The sequence below is a fragment of the Chlorocebus sabaeus genome, chromosome 2 (assembly GCF_047675955.1).
Source record: "Chlorocebus sabaeus isolate Y175 chromosome 2, mChlSab1.0.hap1, whole genome shotgun sequence".
NCBI lineage: Eukaryota > Metazoa > Chordata > Mammalia > Primates > Cercopithecidae > Chlorocebus > Chlorocebus sabaeus.
The window spans coordinates 7,645,986-7,663,382 of record NC_132905.1 but is presented as its reverse complement, the minus strand read 5'-3'; the positions used below and the strand labels follow the sequence as shown (position 1 = coordinate 7,663,382).

Genomic DNA, 17,397 nt, shown 5'->3' with positions numbered 1-17,397 from the left:
GAGAGCAGCCCAGATGCCTGGGGCCTCAGGGGAAGGAGGCCCTGCCTCGAAGGCATAGGCACCCCTCAAGGGTCCCAACCCCGGGCCCTGAAGGGTGGGCAGCATCTTCCTGGGGGGGGCAAGGGGAATATGTCCTCAGGAAGGCGCACTTATCAGCCTGGGAAGGCAAGCTGAGCAAGGAGAAAGGCGCCAAAGAGGACCCTGGAGGTTTGTGATCAGGAATGAGGGGGCCAGGGAGCAAGGAGTGGCCAGGGCAGGGGAGAGGAGGGCCCAGCCTCCATGCAGCCCCACACAGGTCTGCCCTAAGGCCACGCCCGTGGGAGTAGCTATGCATCTACAGCCCTGGGTGCCAGCTGGTTGCTCCCAGCCTACCAGGAGCTGGGCCAGCAAACGTGCAAAGGGAAAGATCAATCCAAGGCCCCCAGCAGCAGTGACCCCAAGCGGGGTCTGCATGTGCCTCTAGTTTTCAGGGACTGCTCCAGTGAGAGAATGCTCCTGAGAGCGTCCTGTGCTGCTGGCCCTGTGGCCTAAGGGAAGCTCAGGAAGACCACAGCCCCTCAAGACCTACCTGCGTCTCCCTGGGTATTCTGTCACTGGGTGGGAGTGGCCTTGGCAGTGTGGCCTCTGGTGAACAAGGTGACAAGCTTCAGAGCCCGGGAACCAGGCCCAAGTCAATTGCCCTCCGTGACTGGAGGTCTGGGAGACCCATTGCTGGTGTTACCAAGAGGCACCAGCGGGGAGGTGACACCAAGCCCTGGAAGCACAGAAGCCAGGAAGAGGGGGATGGGCAGCGACACAGAGAACTCTGACTCCCCACGCTGCCTGAGGATCTGTCCCATACAGATCTGCACAGACAATGCTCCACAACGTGAACAGCGACACTGTCTGAAATGCCCATCAAGGGGGGAATGACTGAAAAAACCTACGGGATGCCCATGCTGGGGGGATTTGGAAATAACAAGCTAGGTCTTCCTCCAAGTGCAGAGAAAGCCGTCAGTGATGACTGGAATGCCGAGCAAGATCGTGCACACGCAGAAATACCCGCCATCTCCATGCATGGGCAAAATTTCAACAATACAGACACCAGGCTGGGTGCAGTAGCTCATGCCTGTAATCCCAGCACTTCGAGAGGTCGAGGAGGGTGAGCTGTTTGAGCCCGGAAGTTGAAGATCGGCCTGTGCAACATAGAGCCCATCTCTACAAAAATACAAAAATTAGGCATAGTGGTTCACGCCTGTAATCCCAGCACTTTGGGAGACTGAGGCAGGTGGATCACTTGAGGTCAGGAGTTCAAGAAAGCCTGGCCAACATGGTGAAGCCCCAACTCTACTAAAAATGCAAAAAATTAGCTGGGCATAGTGGCGCACGCCTGTAGTCCCCGCTACTGGGAAGGCTCAGGCAGGAGAATCACTTCAGCCCAGGAGGCAGAGGTTGCAGTGAGTTGAGACTGCGCCACTGCACTCCAGCCTAGGTGACAGTGAGACTCGGTCTCAAAACAAGAATTAGCCAGGCATGGTGGTACATGCCTGTAGTCCCAGCTACTCAGAAGGCTGAGAAGGGAGGATTATTTCAGCCTAGCAGTTGGAGGCTGCACTGAGCCAAGATCGTGCCACTGTACTCCAGCCTGATCAACAGAGTGAGACCTGGGCTCAAAAAATTTAAAAAAAAAAAAAAGGCCAGGCATGGTGGCTAACACCTGTAATCCCAGCACTTTGGAAGGCCAAGGTGGGCAGATCACTTGACATCAGGAGTTCAAGATCAGCCTGGCCAACATGGTGAAACCCCATCTCTACTAAAAATATGAAAATTAACCGGGCATGGTGGCACAGGCTTGTAATCTCAGCTACTTGGGAGGCTAAGGTGGGAGGACTGCTTGAACCCAGGAGGCAGAGGTTGCAGTGAGCTGAGATCACACCACTGCACTCCGGTCTGGGCAACAAAGCAAGACTCTGTCTCAAAAAAAAGTAGACACCAAACCGGTAGAAATGGTTGCTTTGAAGGAGTGGGGATATTTAGATGCGAAGACATGTTCACTTTTTACTTAATAACACTGAGCTCATTAAAAAGAAAGCTTTAAATGTACGGGTAGATTTTATGCCTTTTTTTTTTTTTTTTGAGACAGGGTATGGCTCTCTTGCCAGGCTGCAGTGCAGAGGCATGATTAGGGTTCACTGCAGCCTTGACCTCTCAGAGCTCACACAATCTCCCTCCGAAGCATCCTGAGCAGCTGGGACTAGCAGCACGTGTTTCTTTGTAATTTTTTGTGTTTCTTTGTAGAGACGGGGGTCTTGCTCTGTTGCCCAGGCCAGTCTCGAACTCCTGGGCTCAAGCAATCCACCCACCTTGGCCTCCCAAAGTACTGGGATTACAAGTGTGAGCCACTGCGCCCAGCCCCAGCCTAGATTTTATAGTAAAGAAAAAGATTAAGAAAATTTTCTCATCCCTGTCTCTAAGATGGAGATTTTTTAAAAATAATAAAAAGAAAAAAAGCAGAAAACTTTCCCAAAACTATGAAAAGGACTTCTGAGAATGAAATATTAAAAATCATTTGACTTTTGTCCCAGTTCTATCGAGATTTAGTAACTGCGGACACCCCCAGGTGGATTTCCACCTACCTGCCAACATCATCCTTGCTGTTCCTTAAGGATTCAGGCACACTCAAGTAGACCAAGACACGTGCAAATCAGACCACTACTTCCCATACTTTTTGGACTCATTTTAATGGGTTGTGCATGGCAACCCAATATGCTCACACATGCACACAAGCATCACATGCAGAAATCAACGTTTCAAGACAGGACGGCTACTGCATGTGCCTGCACTCGGGTATTTTCTTTTTTCTTTTCTTTTTTTTTTTTTTTTTTTGGAGACAGAGTCTCGCTCTGTGCCCCAGGCTGGAGTGCAATGGCGCAATCTCGGCTCACTGCAAGCTCCGCCTCCCGGGTTCACGCAATTCTCCCGCCTCAGCCTCCTGAGTAGCTGGGACTACAGGCGCCCGCCACCGCGCCCGGCTAATTTTTTGTATTTTTAATACAGACGGGGTTTCACCGTGGTCTCGATCTCTTGACCTTGTGATCCGCCCGCCTCGGCCTCCCAAAGTGCTGGGATTACAGGCGTGAGCCACCGCGCCCGGCCGCACTCGGGTATTTTCGAGTTTGTTTTCTTTTTTCTTATCTAGTATAACCTAGTAAATTGAATTTACAACCCACTAAGAAGTCACAGCCTGAGGACTGGAAAACAGTGAATTAAACAACCTCTTTGAGCACTCTAGCTCTTCCAGAAACCCATGTGTCGCTGCAGCATCCTCAGCCTGCTTCAGCAAGGAGGGAGGCAACTCAGCCCTAGGTCCCCACGTTACACAGGAGACAGAACAGGGGGCTCTCCGTGGACTGCCCCATTAAGTCAGTCGGAGCACTTGGACTCAGATCGCCCAAACTTCACGCGATTTCCACTCGATCACACTAACTTTCCACGCAGCTTTCAAAGTCATTGCTCAGCCCTGTTTCCATAATGCCACACTCAGGTTTTAAGTGAAAATCTACTGTGAAATGGAAACTTGTTTTGGAAACTATACTGCTGCAGAAAAAGCACACTGTCAAAAGTCTTCGCTTCAGGTGCAGCGGGTGGGAAGAACCTACAGCATGGAGTCTACAGGGTAGCTGCTTTTAAAAGCGAGTTTCGGGGGGCGCTGGGAGGACCACTAGAACTATCATTCAACAGTCATTTGCTGCTCTCCAGGAAACGCCAGCAGCTGCAGACAATATCTGGAATCAGAAGTGAACACCTGAGTAATGACCCTCCAGGCCATAAAGATGGTCTTCCGATGAGAAAACCAGGGCTCCCAGACACCGCGTGTCCTGCATGGAATCGCTGTCTGGCCAACGGCAGGGCCCACGAGGAAGCCTGGGACTTTCAAGGACGGCCCTGCACTATTCTAAAAATGTTTCCACCATCAATACCCACTTGAATGGGCCCATGCCTGTGGAAAGGCACTATCAACTCACACCAGTTCCAAAGGAAGAAACCCAGGCTCAGGGGCTTCGCAGTGAAGACAAGCACACAGCCCCGCCCCCCGAAAACCACGCCCCAGACTAGAGTGTAAGGTCCTCCACTGGACAGACCCCGTGGCTCCTCCTCAGGATCCTAGAACAGGCTGCTCAGTGACATGCGCTGAAGGGGGCAGGGACAGGCGCTGGAAGATCCTGCCCGTGCAGACAAAGTCCTCTCAGGAAGCAAACCACATTTCCAATCTGCTGAACCACGCTCAGTAAAATAAAATCCAGGCTAATTAGCTATGCCCTCAACTCAAAAGGAATCTGAAGAGTACATAAGTTAGTTACAGGTTGTAACCAAAGCAGTTAGGGAGAGCTTCTGAGATGATAAAAACCAAGGGAAAGGGGATGGAGATGAACAAAAATGACCTCATTAAGCCAGAGGCAGGAGAAGCCACACCACTTCTGGAAAAGTGTAACAATAAGGCAAGAACTCAGGTTCCCAGGGAGAGGGACATGGGCTGAGGTTGACTTGGTGCCTGCAAGCAAATTCCTTAACTTCCCTGCCCTCTTGGCACCTCATGCCCGACACAGCCTCTGGTATTGGGACGGCTGTGGTATCAGTGGGCTGCTCTCCTTCAGACCGGCCTTGCTGTCCACGCAGGGATGCAGGCAGTCACTCGGGTAGACTTTCTAAGGCTTCCACTGCCCAAGGGCTGCACAGGCATCCTTCAACGAAGACAGATGCTTGGTGGCTGGGCCCGGGTCCGGGGCGGTGACCAGGCCGAGCCGCCCCTGTGGCGCGCCGGGCTCACCTCGTCCTCCTTTGTCGTTGCAGATGCCGCGGACCTAGTCCTGCGGGTTACTGTCGAACATGCAGTCGATGATGCCCTTCACCATCTTGAGGGCCATCGCGGCTGCCCACGGGCTTTTTGCCCCGGGCCGCCCGCGACCGGTCGCCGTGAGGGGGTCCGGGGGCCGCGCCCGCCGCCCGTGGACCGCTGCACTGCCGGCTCCTGTGGCGGGGCAGGCTCCCAGGCCAGGGCGGCGGCGTCCAAGGACCGCGGCAGAGGCGACGACCCGCTAGCCAGGGTCCGCGATCCCACTCCGGGACACTTGCAAACGGCGAACATGATGGCGGCGGGTCAGCTGACCGCAAGCGTCCAGTCCCAGCCGAGCCGGCCCCAGAAGCCCCGCCTTCCAGTAACGCCCGCCCCCCAACTCCGGGACACCACGTTTCCCTGACGACGACAGGTAGCCCAATGGAAATGTGGACACCGCCCTCTCCAGCGCGCGGCCCCGCCTTTTCCGGCCCAGAACTCTGCGCTCTCATTGGTCAGGGGCCTCGCAACTCCACCCTTTTCCTCGTTCTGGGTTCTGGCTACGCCCCTTAGAGAGTGGTTCTGACCCTCCCGTCAACTGACAGGTGTGGGCGTGGCTGGGTGTGGGCGGGCCCTGAGGTGGGCGGGGCGCCCACGTGGAGCTTAGCTGTTAAGTTACCGGGGAAGAACAGAGCTCTGCCTTTTCTGAATGTAAAAACTGACGCGGCCTGAGAGCCACCAAACCCAACGCCAGGGTAGGGGGAACGGATCCTGTGGTTTCCGCAGCTTCACAAAATCTTGTGAAATGGGCAAGACAGGGAGTAACATGCCCAAAGGAAGAAAATGAGGCCAGAGGCAGGACTTCAACATAATCATTCATTCAATAAACATTTGTCGAGGGCTTGTTGCGTTCCAGGCAGGGTAAGGGGCCCTGGGCATTCAGCAGTGAATGAGATATACCGAGTCTCTGCCCTCCGAGATACATCATTAAGACTAAAAAAAAGCTTTGGAGGCTGAGGCAAGAGGATCAGTTGAACTCAGGAGTTCAAGACGAACTGGGCAGCATAGCGAGAACAGTTCTACACACACCCATTAGCCAGGCATGATGGTGCACGCCTGTAGTCCCAGCTGCATCAGAGGCTGAGGCAGGAGGATCGCTGGAGCCCGGGAGGTCAAGGCTGCGGAGAGCTATGATATCGCCACTGCACTTCAGACTTCAGCCTAAGCAACAGAGCAAGATTCTTATTCTTTTTTTTTTTTTTTTTTTTTTTTTGGAGATGGAGTCTCACTCTGTCACCCAGACTGGAGTGCAGTGGCGCAATCTCGGCTCACTGCAACCTCTGCCTCCTGAGTTCAAACAATTCTCCTGCCTCCTGCCTCAGCCTCCCGAGTAGCTAGGACTACGGGTGTGTACCACCATGCCTGGCTAGTTTTTGTATTTTAGTACAGATGTGTTGGCCAGGCTGGTCTCGAACTCCTGACCTCAGATGATCCACCCGCCTTGGCCTCCCAAAGTGCTGGGAATACAGGGTGAGCCACTGTGACTGGCCAAGCTTCTGTCTTAAAATAAAAAAAAAAAGACCAGGAGCGGTGGCTCACACCTATAATCCCAGCATTTTGGGAGGCTGAGGCGAGTGGATCACTTGAGGCCAGGAATTTGAGACCAGCCTGGCCAACATGGCGAAACCCCATCTCTACTGAAAATCCAAAAATTAGCCGGATTTGATGGCACGCACCTGTAATCCCAGCTACTCAGGAGGCTGAGGCGGGAGAATCGCTTGAAACCGGGAGGCGGAGTTTGCAGTGAGCTAAGATCGTGCCACTGCACTCCAGCCTAGGCAACAGAGTAAGATTCCATCTCAGAAAAAACAAAAAACAAAAAAAAACTGGGGTATGATATTTACAATACATATATGTGACAAATGCCTTATATCCTGGTGGGGCACCATGGCTGACACCTGTAATCCCAGCACTTAGGGAGGACTGCTTGAGCCCAGGAGTTCAAGGCCAGCCTGGGCAATATAGTGAGACCCCCATCTCAAAAAAAAAAAAAAAAAGGAAGTGCTGGGCGTGGTGGCTCCATGTTTTTGGTGGCTGTATTTATGCATTTCTGTTGGGAACAGTAGAGGATTCACTGGGTAATAGAACGTATGTGTGCTAGCATTGGTGGAAAACTGCCACACAGTTTTCTGACATACTTGTGATGTTTTATACTCATGCCTGGCATGTATACAAGTTGCTCCACATCCCCACAATGCTCGATATTGTCAAACCTTGTAAGTTTAACCTTTTTTTTTTTTTTTTTTTTGAAACAGGGTCTCCTTCTGTCACCCAGGCTGGAGTGCAGTGGCGCAATCTTAGCTCCCTGTAGCCCCTATCTCCTGGGCACAGGAGATCCTTCTGCCTCAGCCTCCCAAGTACTACAGGCATGTGCCTCCCAAAGTGCTGGGATTACAGGCGTGAGCCACTGTGCCTGGTTGTACTTCTCTTCATAACAAAGCAAGAATGGTCTAATGCACTTAATTACCAGTAGAATAATATTAAGAAGTGAGGCCTTTTAGGAGGTGATTAAGTCATAAAGGTGAAGACTTTACAGATGGGATTAGAGCCCTTGTAAAATGCTTAAGGGATTGGATGCACTCTCCTCTTCTGCCATAGGAAGACACAGAGTTCACTCCCTTTTGCCCTTCTGCCTCAAAGCAAATACGTTTCTGTTTTTTGTAAATTACCCAGTTTTGGGTAATGGCAGCACAACATGGACTAAGACATAGAGTTAACGAACTTCTTCCAGGTCATGCAACCCATGAGAAGACTAGAAAATTAATAAATTCTGGTGTATCCATGACACGGATTCCCAATCAACTTTGTTTTTTTTCTTATTTTTGAGATGGAGTTTTGCTCTTGTTGTCCAGGTTGGAGTGCAGTGGTGCAATCTCGGCTCACCGCAACCTCCGCCTCCCGAGTTCAAGCGATTCTCCTGCCTTAGCCTCCCGAGTAGCTGGGATTACAAGCATGCGCCACCACGCCCGGCTAATTTTGTATCTTTAGTAGAGACGGGGTTTCTTCATGTTGGTCAGACTGGTCTCAAACTCCCAACTTCAGGTGATCTGCCCGCCTCGGCCTCCCAAAGTGCTGGGATTACAGGCGTGAGCCACTGTGCCCGGCCCCAATCAACTCTTTAATAAGAATGTGGTGGCCGGGCATGGTGGCTCATGTGTGTAATCCCAGCACTTTGGGAGGCCGAGGTGTGTCCACCTGAGGTCAGGAGTTCACCTGAGGTCAGGAGTTCAAGACCAGCCTGGCCAACATGGTGAAACCCCTGTCTCTATCAAAAATAGAAAAATTAGCTGGGCATGGTGGAAGGCACCTGTAATCCCAGCTACTCAGGAGGCTGAGACAGGAGAATCACTTGAACCCAGAAGGTGGAGGTGGCAGTGAGCCGAGATTGCACCACTGCACTCCAGCCTGGACAACAGAGCTAGACTCTGTCTCAAAAAAATAAATAAATAAAAGTAATGATTACCCGATTGTGGTGGTGTGCACCTGTGGTCCCAGCTACTTGGGAGACTAAGGTAGGAGCCTCTTTTGGGTCTGGGAGGTCGAGGCTGTAGTGAGCCATGATTGTACCATGGCACTGGGTGGTGGCGTGAGACCCTGTCTTCAAAATAAAAATAATGTTTGGGGGCTGGGCAAAGTGATTCTCACCTGTAATCTTAGCACTATGGGAGATTGGGGAAGGCAGATCGCTGGAGCCCAGATGTTCAAGACCACTCTGCACAGCACGCAAAACCCTCTCTACCAAAAAACAAAAACAAAAACAAAAATTAGCCGGGCATGGTTGCATGCACCTGTAGTCCCAGCTACTCAGGAGGTTGAGGTGGGAGGATTCCTTGAGCCCAGGAAGTGGAGGTTGCAGTGAGCTATGATTGCACCACTGCATTCCAGCCTGGGTGACAGAGCCAGACTCTGTGTCCAAAAAAAAAAAAGTTGGAGTGCTTTAGTCCTTAGGAGTAGTCCTAGGGAAACAGAATCTCTCCCTCTGACTTTCTGTCCTCCTTTCCCTGCCCAAGGCAGACTCTAATCTGATTGGGAGACAAAGACCTCATTCCAGAGGGTCATGCCGCATACCCTAGAGGAAGGAAAGCTGCACAGAGAGACCAAGAGGAATCTGGACAGGCCCTGCTGGGTTCCCCAGTCTGTTAATACGAGATCTTATCAATTTTTGGCCCAATCACATTTCTTCATGATTGTGAATCATGCCTGTTTAATGAAGCCACCATTAAAACCCAAAAGAAGGCCTGGCATAGTGGCTCACACCTGTAATCCCAGCACTTTGGGAGGCCAAGGTGGGCGAATCACCTGAGGTCAGGAGTTTGAGACCAACCTGGCCAACATGGTGAAACCCCGTCTCTGCTAAAAATACAAAATTAGCTGGGCGCAGTGTGCGTACCTGTAATCCCAGCTACTTGGGAGGCTGAGGCAGGAGAATCTCTTGAACCCACGAGGTGGAGGTTGCAGTGAGCCGATATTGTGCCACTTCACTATAGCCTGAGTGACAGAGTAAGACCCTGTTTCAAAAAAAAAGAAAAAAAATCTTCTTAGGCTGGATGTGGTGGCTCACACCTGTAATCCCAGCACTTCGGGAGGCCAAGGTAGGCGGATCACCTGAGGTCAGGAGTTCAAGACCACCCTGGCCAACATGGTGAAACCCTGTCTCTACTAAAAATACAAAAATTAGCGAAGCATGGTGGTGGGTGCCTGTAATCCCAGCTACTTGGGAGGCTGAGGCAGGAGAATTGCTTGGACTCTGGAGGCGGAGGCTGCAGTGAGATGAGATTGCACCATTGCACCCCAGTGGGTGACAGAGCAAGACTCCATCTCAAAACTAACAATAATAATAATAATTAAAAAATAAAAATACAGGCCTGGCACGGTGACTCACTCCTGTAATCCCAACATTTTGGGAGGCCAAGGCAGGCAGATCACCTGAGGTCAGGAGTTTGAGACCACCCTGGCCAACATGGTGAAACCTCATCTCTACTAAAAATACAAAAATTAGTTGGGTGTGGTGGCACGCGCCTGTAATCCCAGCTACTCTGGAGGCTGAGGCAGAAGAATCTCTTGAACCCAGGAGGTGGAGGTTGCAGTGAGCCAAGATCGCTCCACTGCACTCCAGCCTGGGCAACAGAGTGAGACTCCATCTCAAAAAAGAATAAATAAATAAACAAATAATAAATACAAATACAAAAATTAAGCAGGTGTGATGGCATGCACCTGTAGTCCCAGCTACTCAGGAGGCTGAGGAGTGAGAATCACTTGAACCTGGGAGGCAGAGCTTGCAGTGAGCTGACATAGTGCCCCTGCACTCCAGCCTGGGTGACACAGCAAGACTTTGTCTCAAACAACAACAACAAAAATCCACTCAGCCACCCACCCACCCACGCACCCATCCATCCAACCATCCACCCATCCATCCACCTATTCATCCATCCACCCACCCACTAGCCCACCCATCCATCTACCCACCCACCCATCCACCCTCCCACCCATTCATCCATCCATTCAACAACATACTGAGTATATACTGTATGCCATTTTGGCAAGGAGCAGGAGTGGAGGACAAAGTCGTAGGCAGGAAAAGGATTGTGGAAAAGTGGTCCAGGCAGATGTCAGGACAAAGGGAAGCGTTTGCTCAAGTTTGTCATATGGAGGAGCAGAGAGGACGCTGGCAGGGCAGGTGGGAATGGAGGAAGCTGGGTTTGCTGGGTTGATAAGGGCCGGATCAGACATAATTTTACAGAAGGATTCATTGAGCAACTAGGGTCTATACCACATGTGTTCTTTTCTTTTCCCCTAGACTACTCAGCAGAATTTATTTATTTTTTTTAGAGACGGAGTCTTGCTCTGTTGCCCAGGTTGTAGTGCAATGGCATCATCTGAGCTCCCTGTAGCCGCAACTCCTGGACTCAAGCGATTCTCCTGCCTCAGCCTCCTGAGTAGCTGAGATTACAGGCATGTAACACCACACTTGGCTAATTTTTTTTTTTTTTTAGTATTTTTAGTGGAGACGGTGTTTCGCCATGTTGGCCAGGCTGGCCTTGAACTCCTGATCTCAGATGATCTGCCCACCTTGGCCTCCCAAAGTGCTGGGATTACAGGCATGAGCCACTGCCTCTGGCCACAGCTTGTAGAACTTCTTTGTCACTCCACAGAGCTCAGCACAATTTAAGCCACAGCGAGGGTGCCCAGCAGGCCTTTATTTCCTATGCAGCATAAAGTTCTGCTCCTCGGGAGTAAATCTGCGAATCAGAGCCTTCCTCGGGAAGACACCTCTACAGATGACCCAGGGGAACAAGTACAAGCTGTGCGTTCCAGCACCCAGGATTTATTGTTTCATGTCATTTTAAAGAACTCATGGGTTCTGGTATAGTGTGGAGTCCTAGGTTTATTCCCAGCCTTGGCCTCAGTTGTCAAGCCAGCTGTTCCTTCTCACTTGGGGGATTCAGCCCCTTCCCATTTTACCCACCAACTCCTAATCATCTCCCCTCCTCTACTCAGCCATCTTTTTCTGGACACTATTCCTGAATAACCTAGTTTGGAGCAGTCCCCTCGTGCTAGTCTCTAAAGCTTCCTGTTCTTATCACAATTTTTTTTCTTTTCTTTTTTTTTTTTGAGATGGGAGTTTCACTCTTGTTGCCCAGGCTGAAGTGCAATGGCGCGATCTCAGCTCACCGCAGCCTCTGCCTCCCAGGTTCAAGCAATTCTCCTGCCTCAGCCTCCCGAGTAGCTGGGATTACAGGCATGCGCCAACACACCCGACTAATTTTGTATTTTTAGTAGAGACAGGGTTTCTCCATGTTGGTCAGGCTGGTCTTAAACTCCTGACCTCAGGTGATCCTTCCACCTCGGCCTCCCAGAGTGCTGGGATTACAGGTGTGAGCCACTGCGCCTGGCCCAATTGTATAGTCTTTTTTTCTTTTTTTTTTTCTTGGAGACTGAGACCTACTCTGTTGCCCAGGCTGGAGTGCAGTGGTATGATCTCAGCTCACTATAACCTCTGCCTCCCAGGTTCAAGTGATTCTCCTATCTCAGCCTCCCAAGTAGCTGGGATTACAGGCGCATGCCACCATGCCCCGCTAATCTGTGTATTTTTAGCAGAGATGGGGTTTCACCATGTTGGCCAGGCTGGTCTTGAACTTCTGACCTCGGGTGATCCGCCCGCCTTGGCCTCCCAAAAGGCTGGGATTACAGGTGTGAGCCAACAGGCCCGGCTCCAAAGTGTACTCTTAACCCAAGGCAGGCACATACTGCTGCTGTCCATGATGGTGTGAGGTAATAGGGAGTGGTGGGGACCGTGGAGGCAATATGGCCACAGGATGGATGGCTTCACTTGGCTGCAGCAGGAGACTGGTTCTATGACAGTGTGGGCCCAGTGCTTCCAGAACTCTCATATTTTCTTTTCGTTTCGTTTTTTGTTTTCTTTCGTTCTTTTTTTTTTTTTTGGAGATTTGCTCTATTTTTTTGAGTCTTGCTCTATTGCCAGGCTGGAGTGCAGTGGCGCGATCTCGGCTCATTGCAACCTCTGCCTCCTGGGTTCAAGCAATTCTCCTGTTTCAGCCTCCCAAGTAGCTGAGACTACAGGCGTGTGCCACCACATCCAGCTAATTTTTGTATTTTTAGTAAAGACAGGGTTTCACCACGTTGGACAGGATAGTCTCGATCTCTCGAGCTCGTAATCTGCCCGCCTCAGCCTCCCAAAGTGCTGGGATTACAGGCGTGAGCCACCGCGCCCGGCCACACTCTCATATTTTCAAAGGAAGCCAGAAACCTGAACTTTTAAAGTGAAGTGCCCCCCACCGCAACATTGAAGTACTGACAAATAATTTTTAGAAACAATGTAGGCCAAACAAAACACATAGGTGTTTTGAGTTTGTAGGCGGCCTGTGGTTTAATACCTTTCTCTCCCATTTAATTCAGCTCCACGGGGCACATGGCATCTCCCTCTGCTCATCACAATGTCTGCATCAAACAAATGAAAAACAAAAACATGATGGGCTCTCCCAGCAGAGCTCCAGGGTTGGAAAGAGCCCCCTGGCAGGGAATTGGCACCCCGTCATGCCCATCCTCTCTCTCTCACTGCCTGCTGGAAAGGCCCCCATCTCCCTTTGAGTCCTCCTCCTGGGGGACCCCTGTGAGCCCCATTAACCTCTGTCCTGAAATCATCACAATGGCCAGGGTGGCCTCAGCTCAGGGCCTCTGTGACATCACCAAGGGCCTGGCACCAGGTGCCCAGTCTCCCAGTTGCGAGGGCAAGCAAACCCATCATGAGCATCTCCCTTCCCCATCTCTGCTCACCATGTGGACGCTGAAATGGTTCCTGGTCCTGCTTCTGTGCCTCACCTGCAGCTATGCCTCTATGTTCTCTTCTCGGAGAGAGAAAACTAGCGAACCCCAGGGGAAGGTGCCGTGCGGAGGGCACTTTCGGATTCGGCAGAATCTACCAGAGTACGCCCAAGGCTGGCTTGGGAGCAAATGGCTCTGGTTTTTGTTTGTTGTTGTGCTGTTTGTGATACTGAAGTATCAAAGAGACAGTGAGAAGAATAAGGTAAGGATGGTTCCGTGTTTCTACACCATATTGATTCAATCTCAGGAGTCTCAGGGAAACGGATGTTCTAGTGAGTCTAGGTGGCACCGCTGGGTATAATGAACTGACCTCATGGTCCTGGGCAAAGTTGGCAATCCTGATGTATCCTTATGAAGACAATAGTCCCCAGATCCACAGATACTGGGACAAACAGTGGAAGATGACCTCTAGCTTATTGGCTCAGAGTTCCTCTTGTTAGATGGATTTTTTCAAATGTAGGATAGATTCAAGAACTCAGCCGGGCGTGGTGGTTCATGCCTGTAATCCCATCACTTCGGGAGGCCAGGGCAGGTGGATTGCCTGAGGTCGGGAGTTTGAGACCAGCCTGGCCAACATGGTGAAACCTCGTCTCTACTAAAAGTATAAAAATTAGCCAGGTGTGGTTGCGTGCGCCTGTAATCCCTGCTACTCGGGAGGCTGAGGCAGGAGAATGGCTTGAACCCTGGAGGCAGAGGTTGTGGTGAGCTGAGATCATACTACTGCACTTTAGCCTAGGCAACTAAGTGAGACACTGTCTCAAAAAAAAGAAAAAAAGAACTTATGGTGTGTTTTAGAAGGTCAAAATTATTCACAGGGCCAGATTCACTGTTCCCCCTTGCTTTTTACATTTTTCCTAGTGTTTGACTTACTGCAAATTCCTGAGCTAAATGGAAATGGTATCATCCCAACAAAATATGAGACTTCTGTAAGGAGATAAAGGTGTAGGCCAGGCACAGTGGCTCATGCCTGTAATCTCAGAACTTTGGAAGGTCTGGGGCAGATGGATCACTTGAGGTCAGGAGTTTGAGACCAGCCTGGCCAACATGGTGAAACCTCGTCTTTACTGAAAATACAGAAATTAGTCCAGGTGCGGTGGCTCACACCTGTAAGCCTAGCACTTTGGGAGGCTGAGGCAGGTGAATCACGAAGTCAGGAGTTCAAGACCAGCTGGGCAACATGGTGAAACCCTGTCTCTACTAAAAATACAAAAACTTAGCTGGGTGTAGTGGCAGGCGCCTGTAATCCCAGCTACTCGGGAGGCTGAGGCAGGAGACTCACTTGAACCCTGGAGGCAGAGGTGGCAGCGAGCCGAGATGGAGCCACTGCACTCCAGCCCAGGTGACAGAGTGAGACTCTGTCTCAAAAAAAAAAAAAAAAAAAAAGGCCGGGCACGGTGGCTCACGCCTATAATCCCAGCACTTTGGGAGGCCGAGGTGGAAGGATCACCTGAGGTCAGGAGTTTAAGACCAGCCTGACCAACATGGAGAAACCCCGTCTCTACTAAAAATACAAAATTAGTCGGGCGTGTTGGCGCGTGCCTGTAATCCCAGCTATTCGGGAGGCTGAGGCAGGAGAATTGCCTGAACCCAGGAGGCAGAGGTTGTGGTGAGCCGAAATCGCGCTATTGCACTCCAGCCTGGGCAACAAGAGCAAAACTCCGTCTCCAAAAAAAAAAAATACAGAAATTAGCCAGGTGTGGTGGCACACACCTGTAATCCCAAGCTACTCGGGAGACTGAGGCAGGAGAATCACTTGAATCTGGGAGGCAGAGGTTTCTGTGAGCTGAGATCGTGCCACTGCACTCCAGCGTGGGTAAGTGAGACTCTGTCTCAAAAAAGAAAAGAAATTAACCGGTATGATGGTGGGCACCTGTAGTTCCAGCTACTTGGGAGGCTGAGGCATAAGAGTTGCTTGAACCCGGGCCAGGGGTAGTGGCTCATGCCTGTAATCCCAGTACTTTGGGAGGCCGAGGCGGGTGGATCACTTGAGGTCAGGAGTTCAAGACCAGCCTGGTCAACATGATGAAACCCCGTCTCTACAAAAATACAAAAATTAGCTGGGCATGATGGCAGGTGCCTGTAATCCCAGCTACTTGGGAGGCTGAGGCAGGAGAATTGCTGGAACCTGGGAGGCAGAGGTTGCAGTGAACTGAGATCATGCCACTGCACTCCAGCCTGGGTGACAGAGGAAGACTCCGTCTCACAAAAAAAAAATAATAATAATAATTGCTTGAACCCAGGAAGCGGAGGTTGCAGTGAGCCAAGATCATGCCAGCCTGGGTGACAGAGTGAAACTATGTCTCAAAAAAACAAACAAAAACAAGAGATAAAGGTGTAAAGTAGTAACAGCTGGGCCTCAAAGTGACCATAAACAACTCTTTCAAGCAGAAAGAGAAAGGGAAAGAAAGCGTGTTCTCCCCTAGAAAGACCCAGCATTTCATGATCCTGTGCCCAAACTGGTTAGAGGAGGGATTGGCAAACTTTTTCTGTAAAGGGCCAGAGAGTGCATATTTACAGCTCAGCTTTATGGGCAGTATGGTCTTCCTTGCAACTACTGAAGTCTGCTGTTGTAACATGAGGCAGCCTTAAACAATATACAGATGAGTGAGCATGAACGTATGCCAATAAAACTTTATTTACAAAAGCAGGTGGAGGGCCAAATTTGGCCATAGTCTGCCGATGCCTGCACTCAAGCAATGCTAGAACCATCTTTTCTTAAATGAGCCCAACTCTCTTGGAACTGTGTCAAAACCAGCAAAGTCCATGATATTATTGACCTTGAATATCTTTCTCGACAGGAGCAGAGTCCTCCTAGCCTTCGATGCTTCCCATTTCGCACTCCACTAAAGAAAAATCAAAATGCTTCTTTTTTCAAAGACTGTACATTCAATACCTTACACGAACTCGACGTGGAGCTTGTGAGATTTATGTCCAAAGTGCGGAGTCTTAAAGGTGCCATGGCAACAGGCAATATCAGTAACCTCAAGCTTCAAAGGTCAGAGATGCCTGCAGATCCATACCATGTCACGGTCTACGACATATGGGGAGAAGAAAGCTCTAGCTGAATGGATTTGTGCGTCAAAGTAGGAGAGAAAAAAGTTGAGTGTTGACAAACTGTATGCAAATCAATAAAAGTATTCTGAAGAAAAGAACTTCCACGTTTGAGATCTTGCTTCTTTTCTCTTTTTCACTAGAAGAAAAAGTGAATGTGAGACCAGCAGCCATAGCAGTGATGGTTTTGTTTTTGCCCCTCTCACGTCCTCTAGAGCTGTGGGTGGTGAGAAGAGCACCGAAAGCTACATAATAGTATGTGATGAGCTCGTGCTTCCGTGCAATGGCGGCGGGTGGATGACGGAGCTGGGGAAATCTGGGATAAGATGCTGACGTCGTTTCCATACAAACTCTTGTTCTCTATAGTATCTATCTGTGCAAGATACAGAACTGCTTTTTATCTTTGATATATTACAAAAGACGGCTTTAATGATAGTTTTTAAATGGTAAAATGATTCAATTAGGAGGGGTGTATTCTAGAGTCATCTGATTCTCTCACAAGAGTCCTTTCACTCATTCGGTTTCAAAGGTTCCATGTACTGACTTTTCCTTCTTCCAAACTAGCAGTTACATTTGTCAATAGTTGGATTAAGGAAAAGGGAGAGGCCGGGTACGGTAGCTAACACCTATAATCTTAGCACTTTGGGAAGCCAAGGCGGGAGGATTGCTTGAGTCCGGGAGTTTGAAACCACCCTGGGCAACATAGTGAGATTCCTTCTCTATTATTTTTAAATTAGAAAAATAAGGGAAAAACAAATAGTGCTTTCTATATCATTGGGGTTTTGGATACAGATGTGCTAACCAGGGGCTCCCCAATCAGTTGATACGTAGTTTATCATACTTATTTAAAATGTGGATATTTTGCATGTTAGTGTGGCTGACTCTGCACATACTTACGGCTGTAAGGCCCCTACTGACCCCGAACCCATTTTTCCTCATTTAAAAGGCCAACCTAAGGCCGGGTGTGGTGGCTCACGCCTGTAATCCCAGCACTTTGGGAGGCTGAGGCGGGCAGATCACACAGTCAAGAGATCGCGACCATCCTGGCCAACATGGTGAAACCCCATCTTTGCTTAAAATACAAAAATTAGTTGGGTGTGGTGGTGAGTGCCTGTAGTTTCAGCTACTTG

The 17,397-nt window shown here is 50.1% G+C and overlaps 1 protein-coding gene across 1 annotated transcript; it reads left to right on the top strand.

Annotated features, from left to right (window-relative positions):
* Positions 1-13,073: 13,073 nt before the first annotated feature.
* On the top strand, positions 13,074-17,048 carry LOC103243877 (protein FAM209B). Its single transcript, XM_008013464.3, has 2 exons — positions 13,074-13,418; positions 16,015-17,048. The coding sequence occupies exons 1-2, from the start codon at positions 13,170-13,172 to the stop codon at positions 16,279-16,281; spliced, it is 516 nt and encodes a 171-aa protein (XP_008011655.2). The 5' UTR covers positions 13,074-13,169; the 3' UTR covers positions 16,282-17,048.
* Positions 17,049-17,397: the final 349 nt, after the last annotated feature.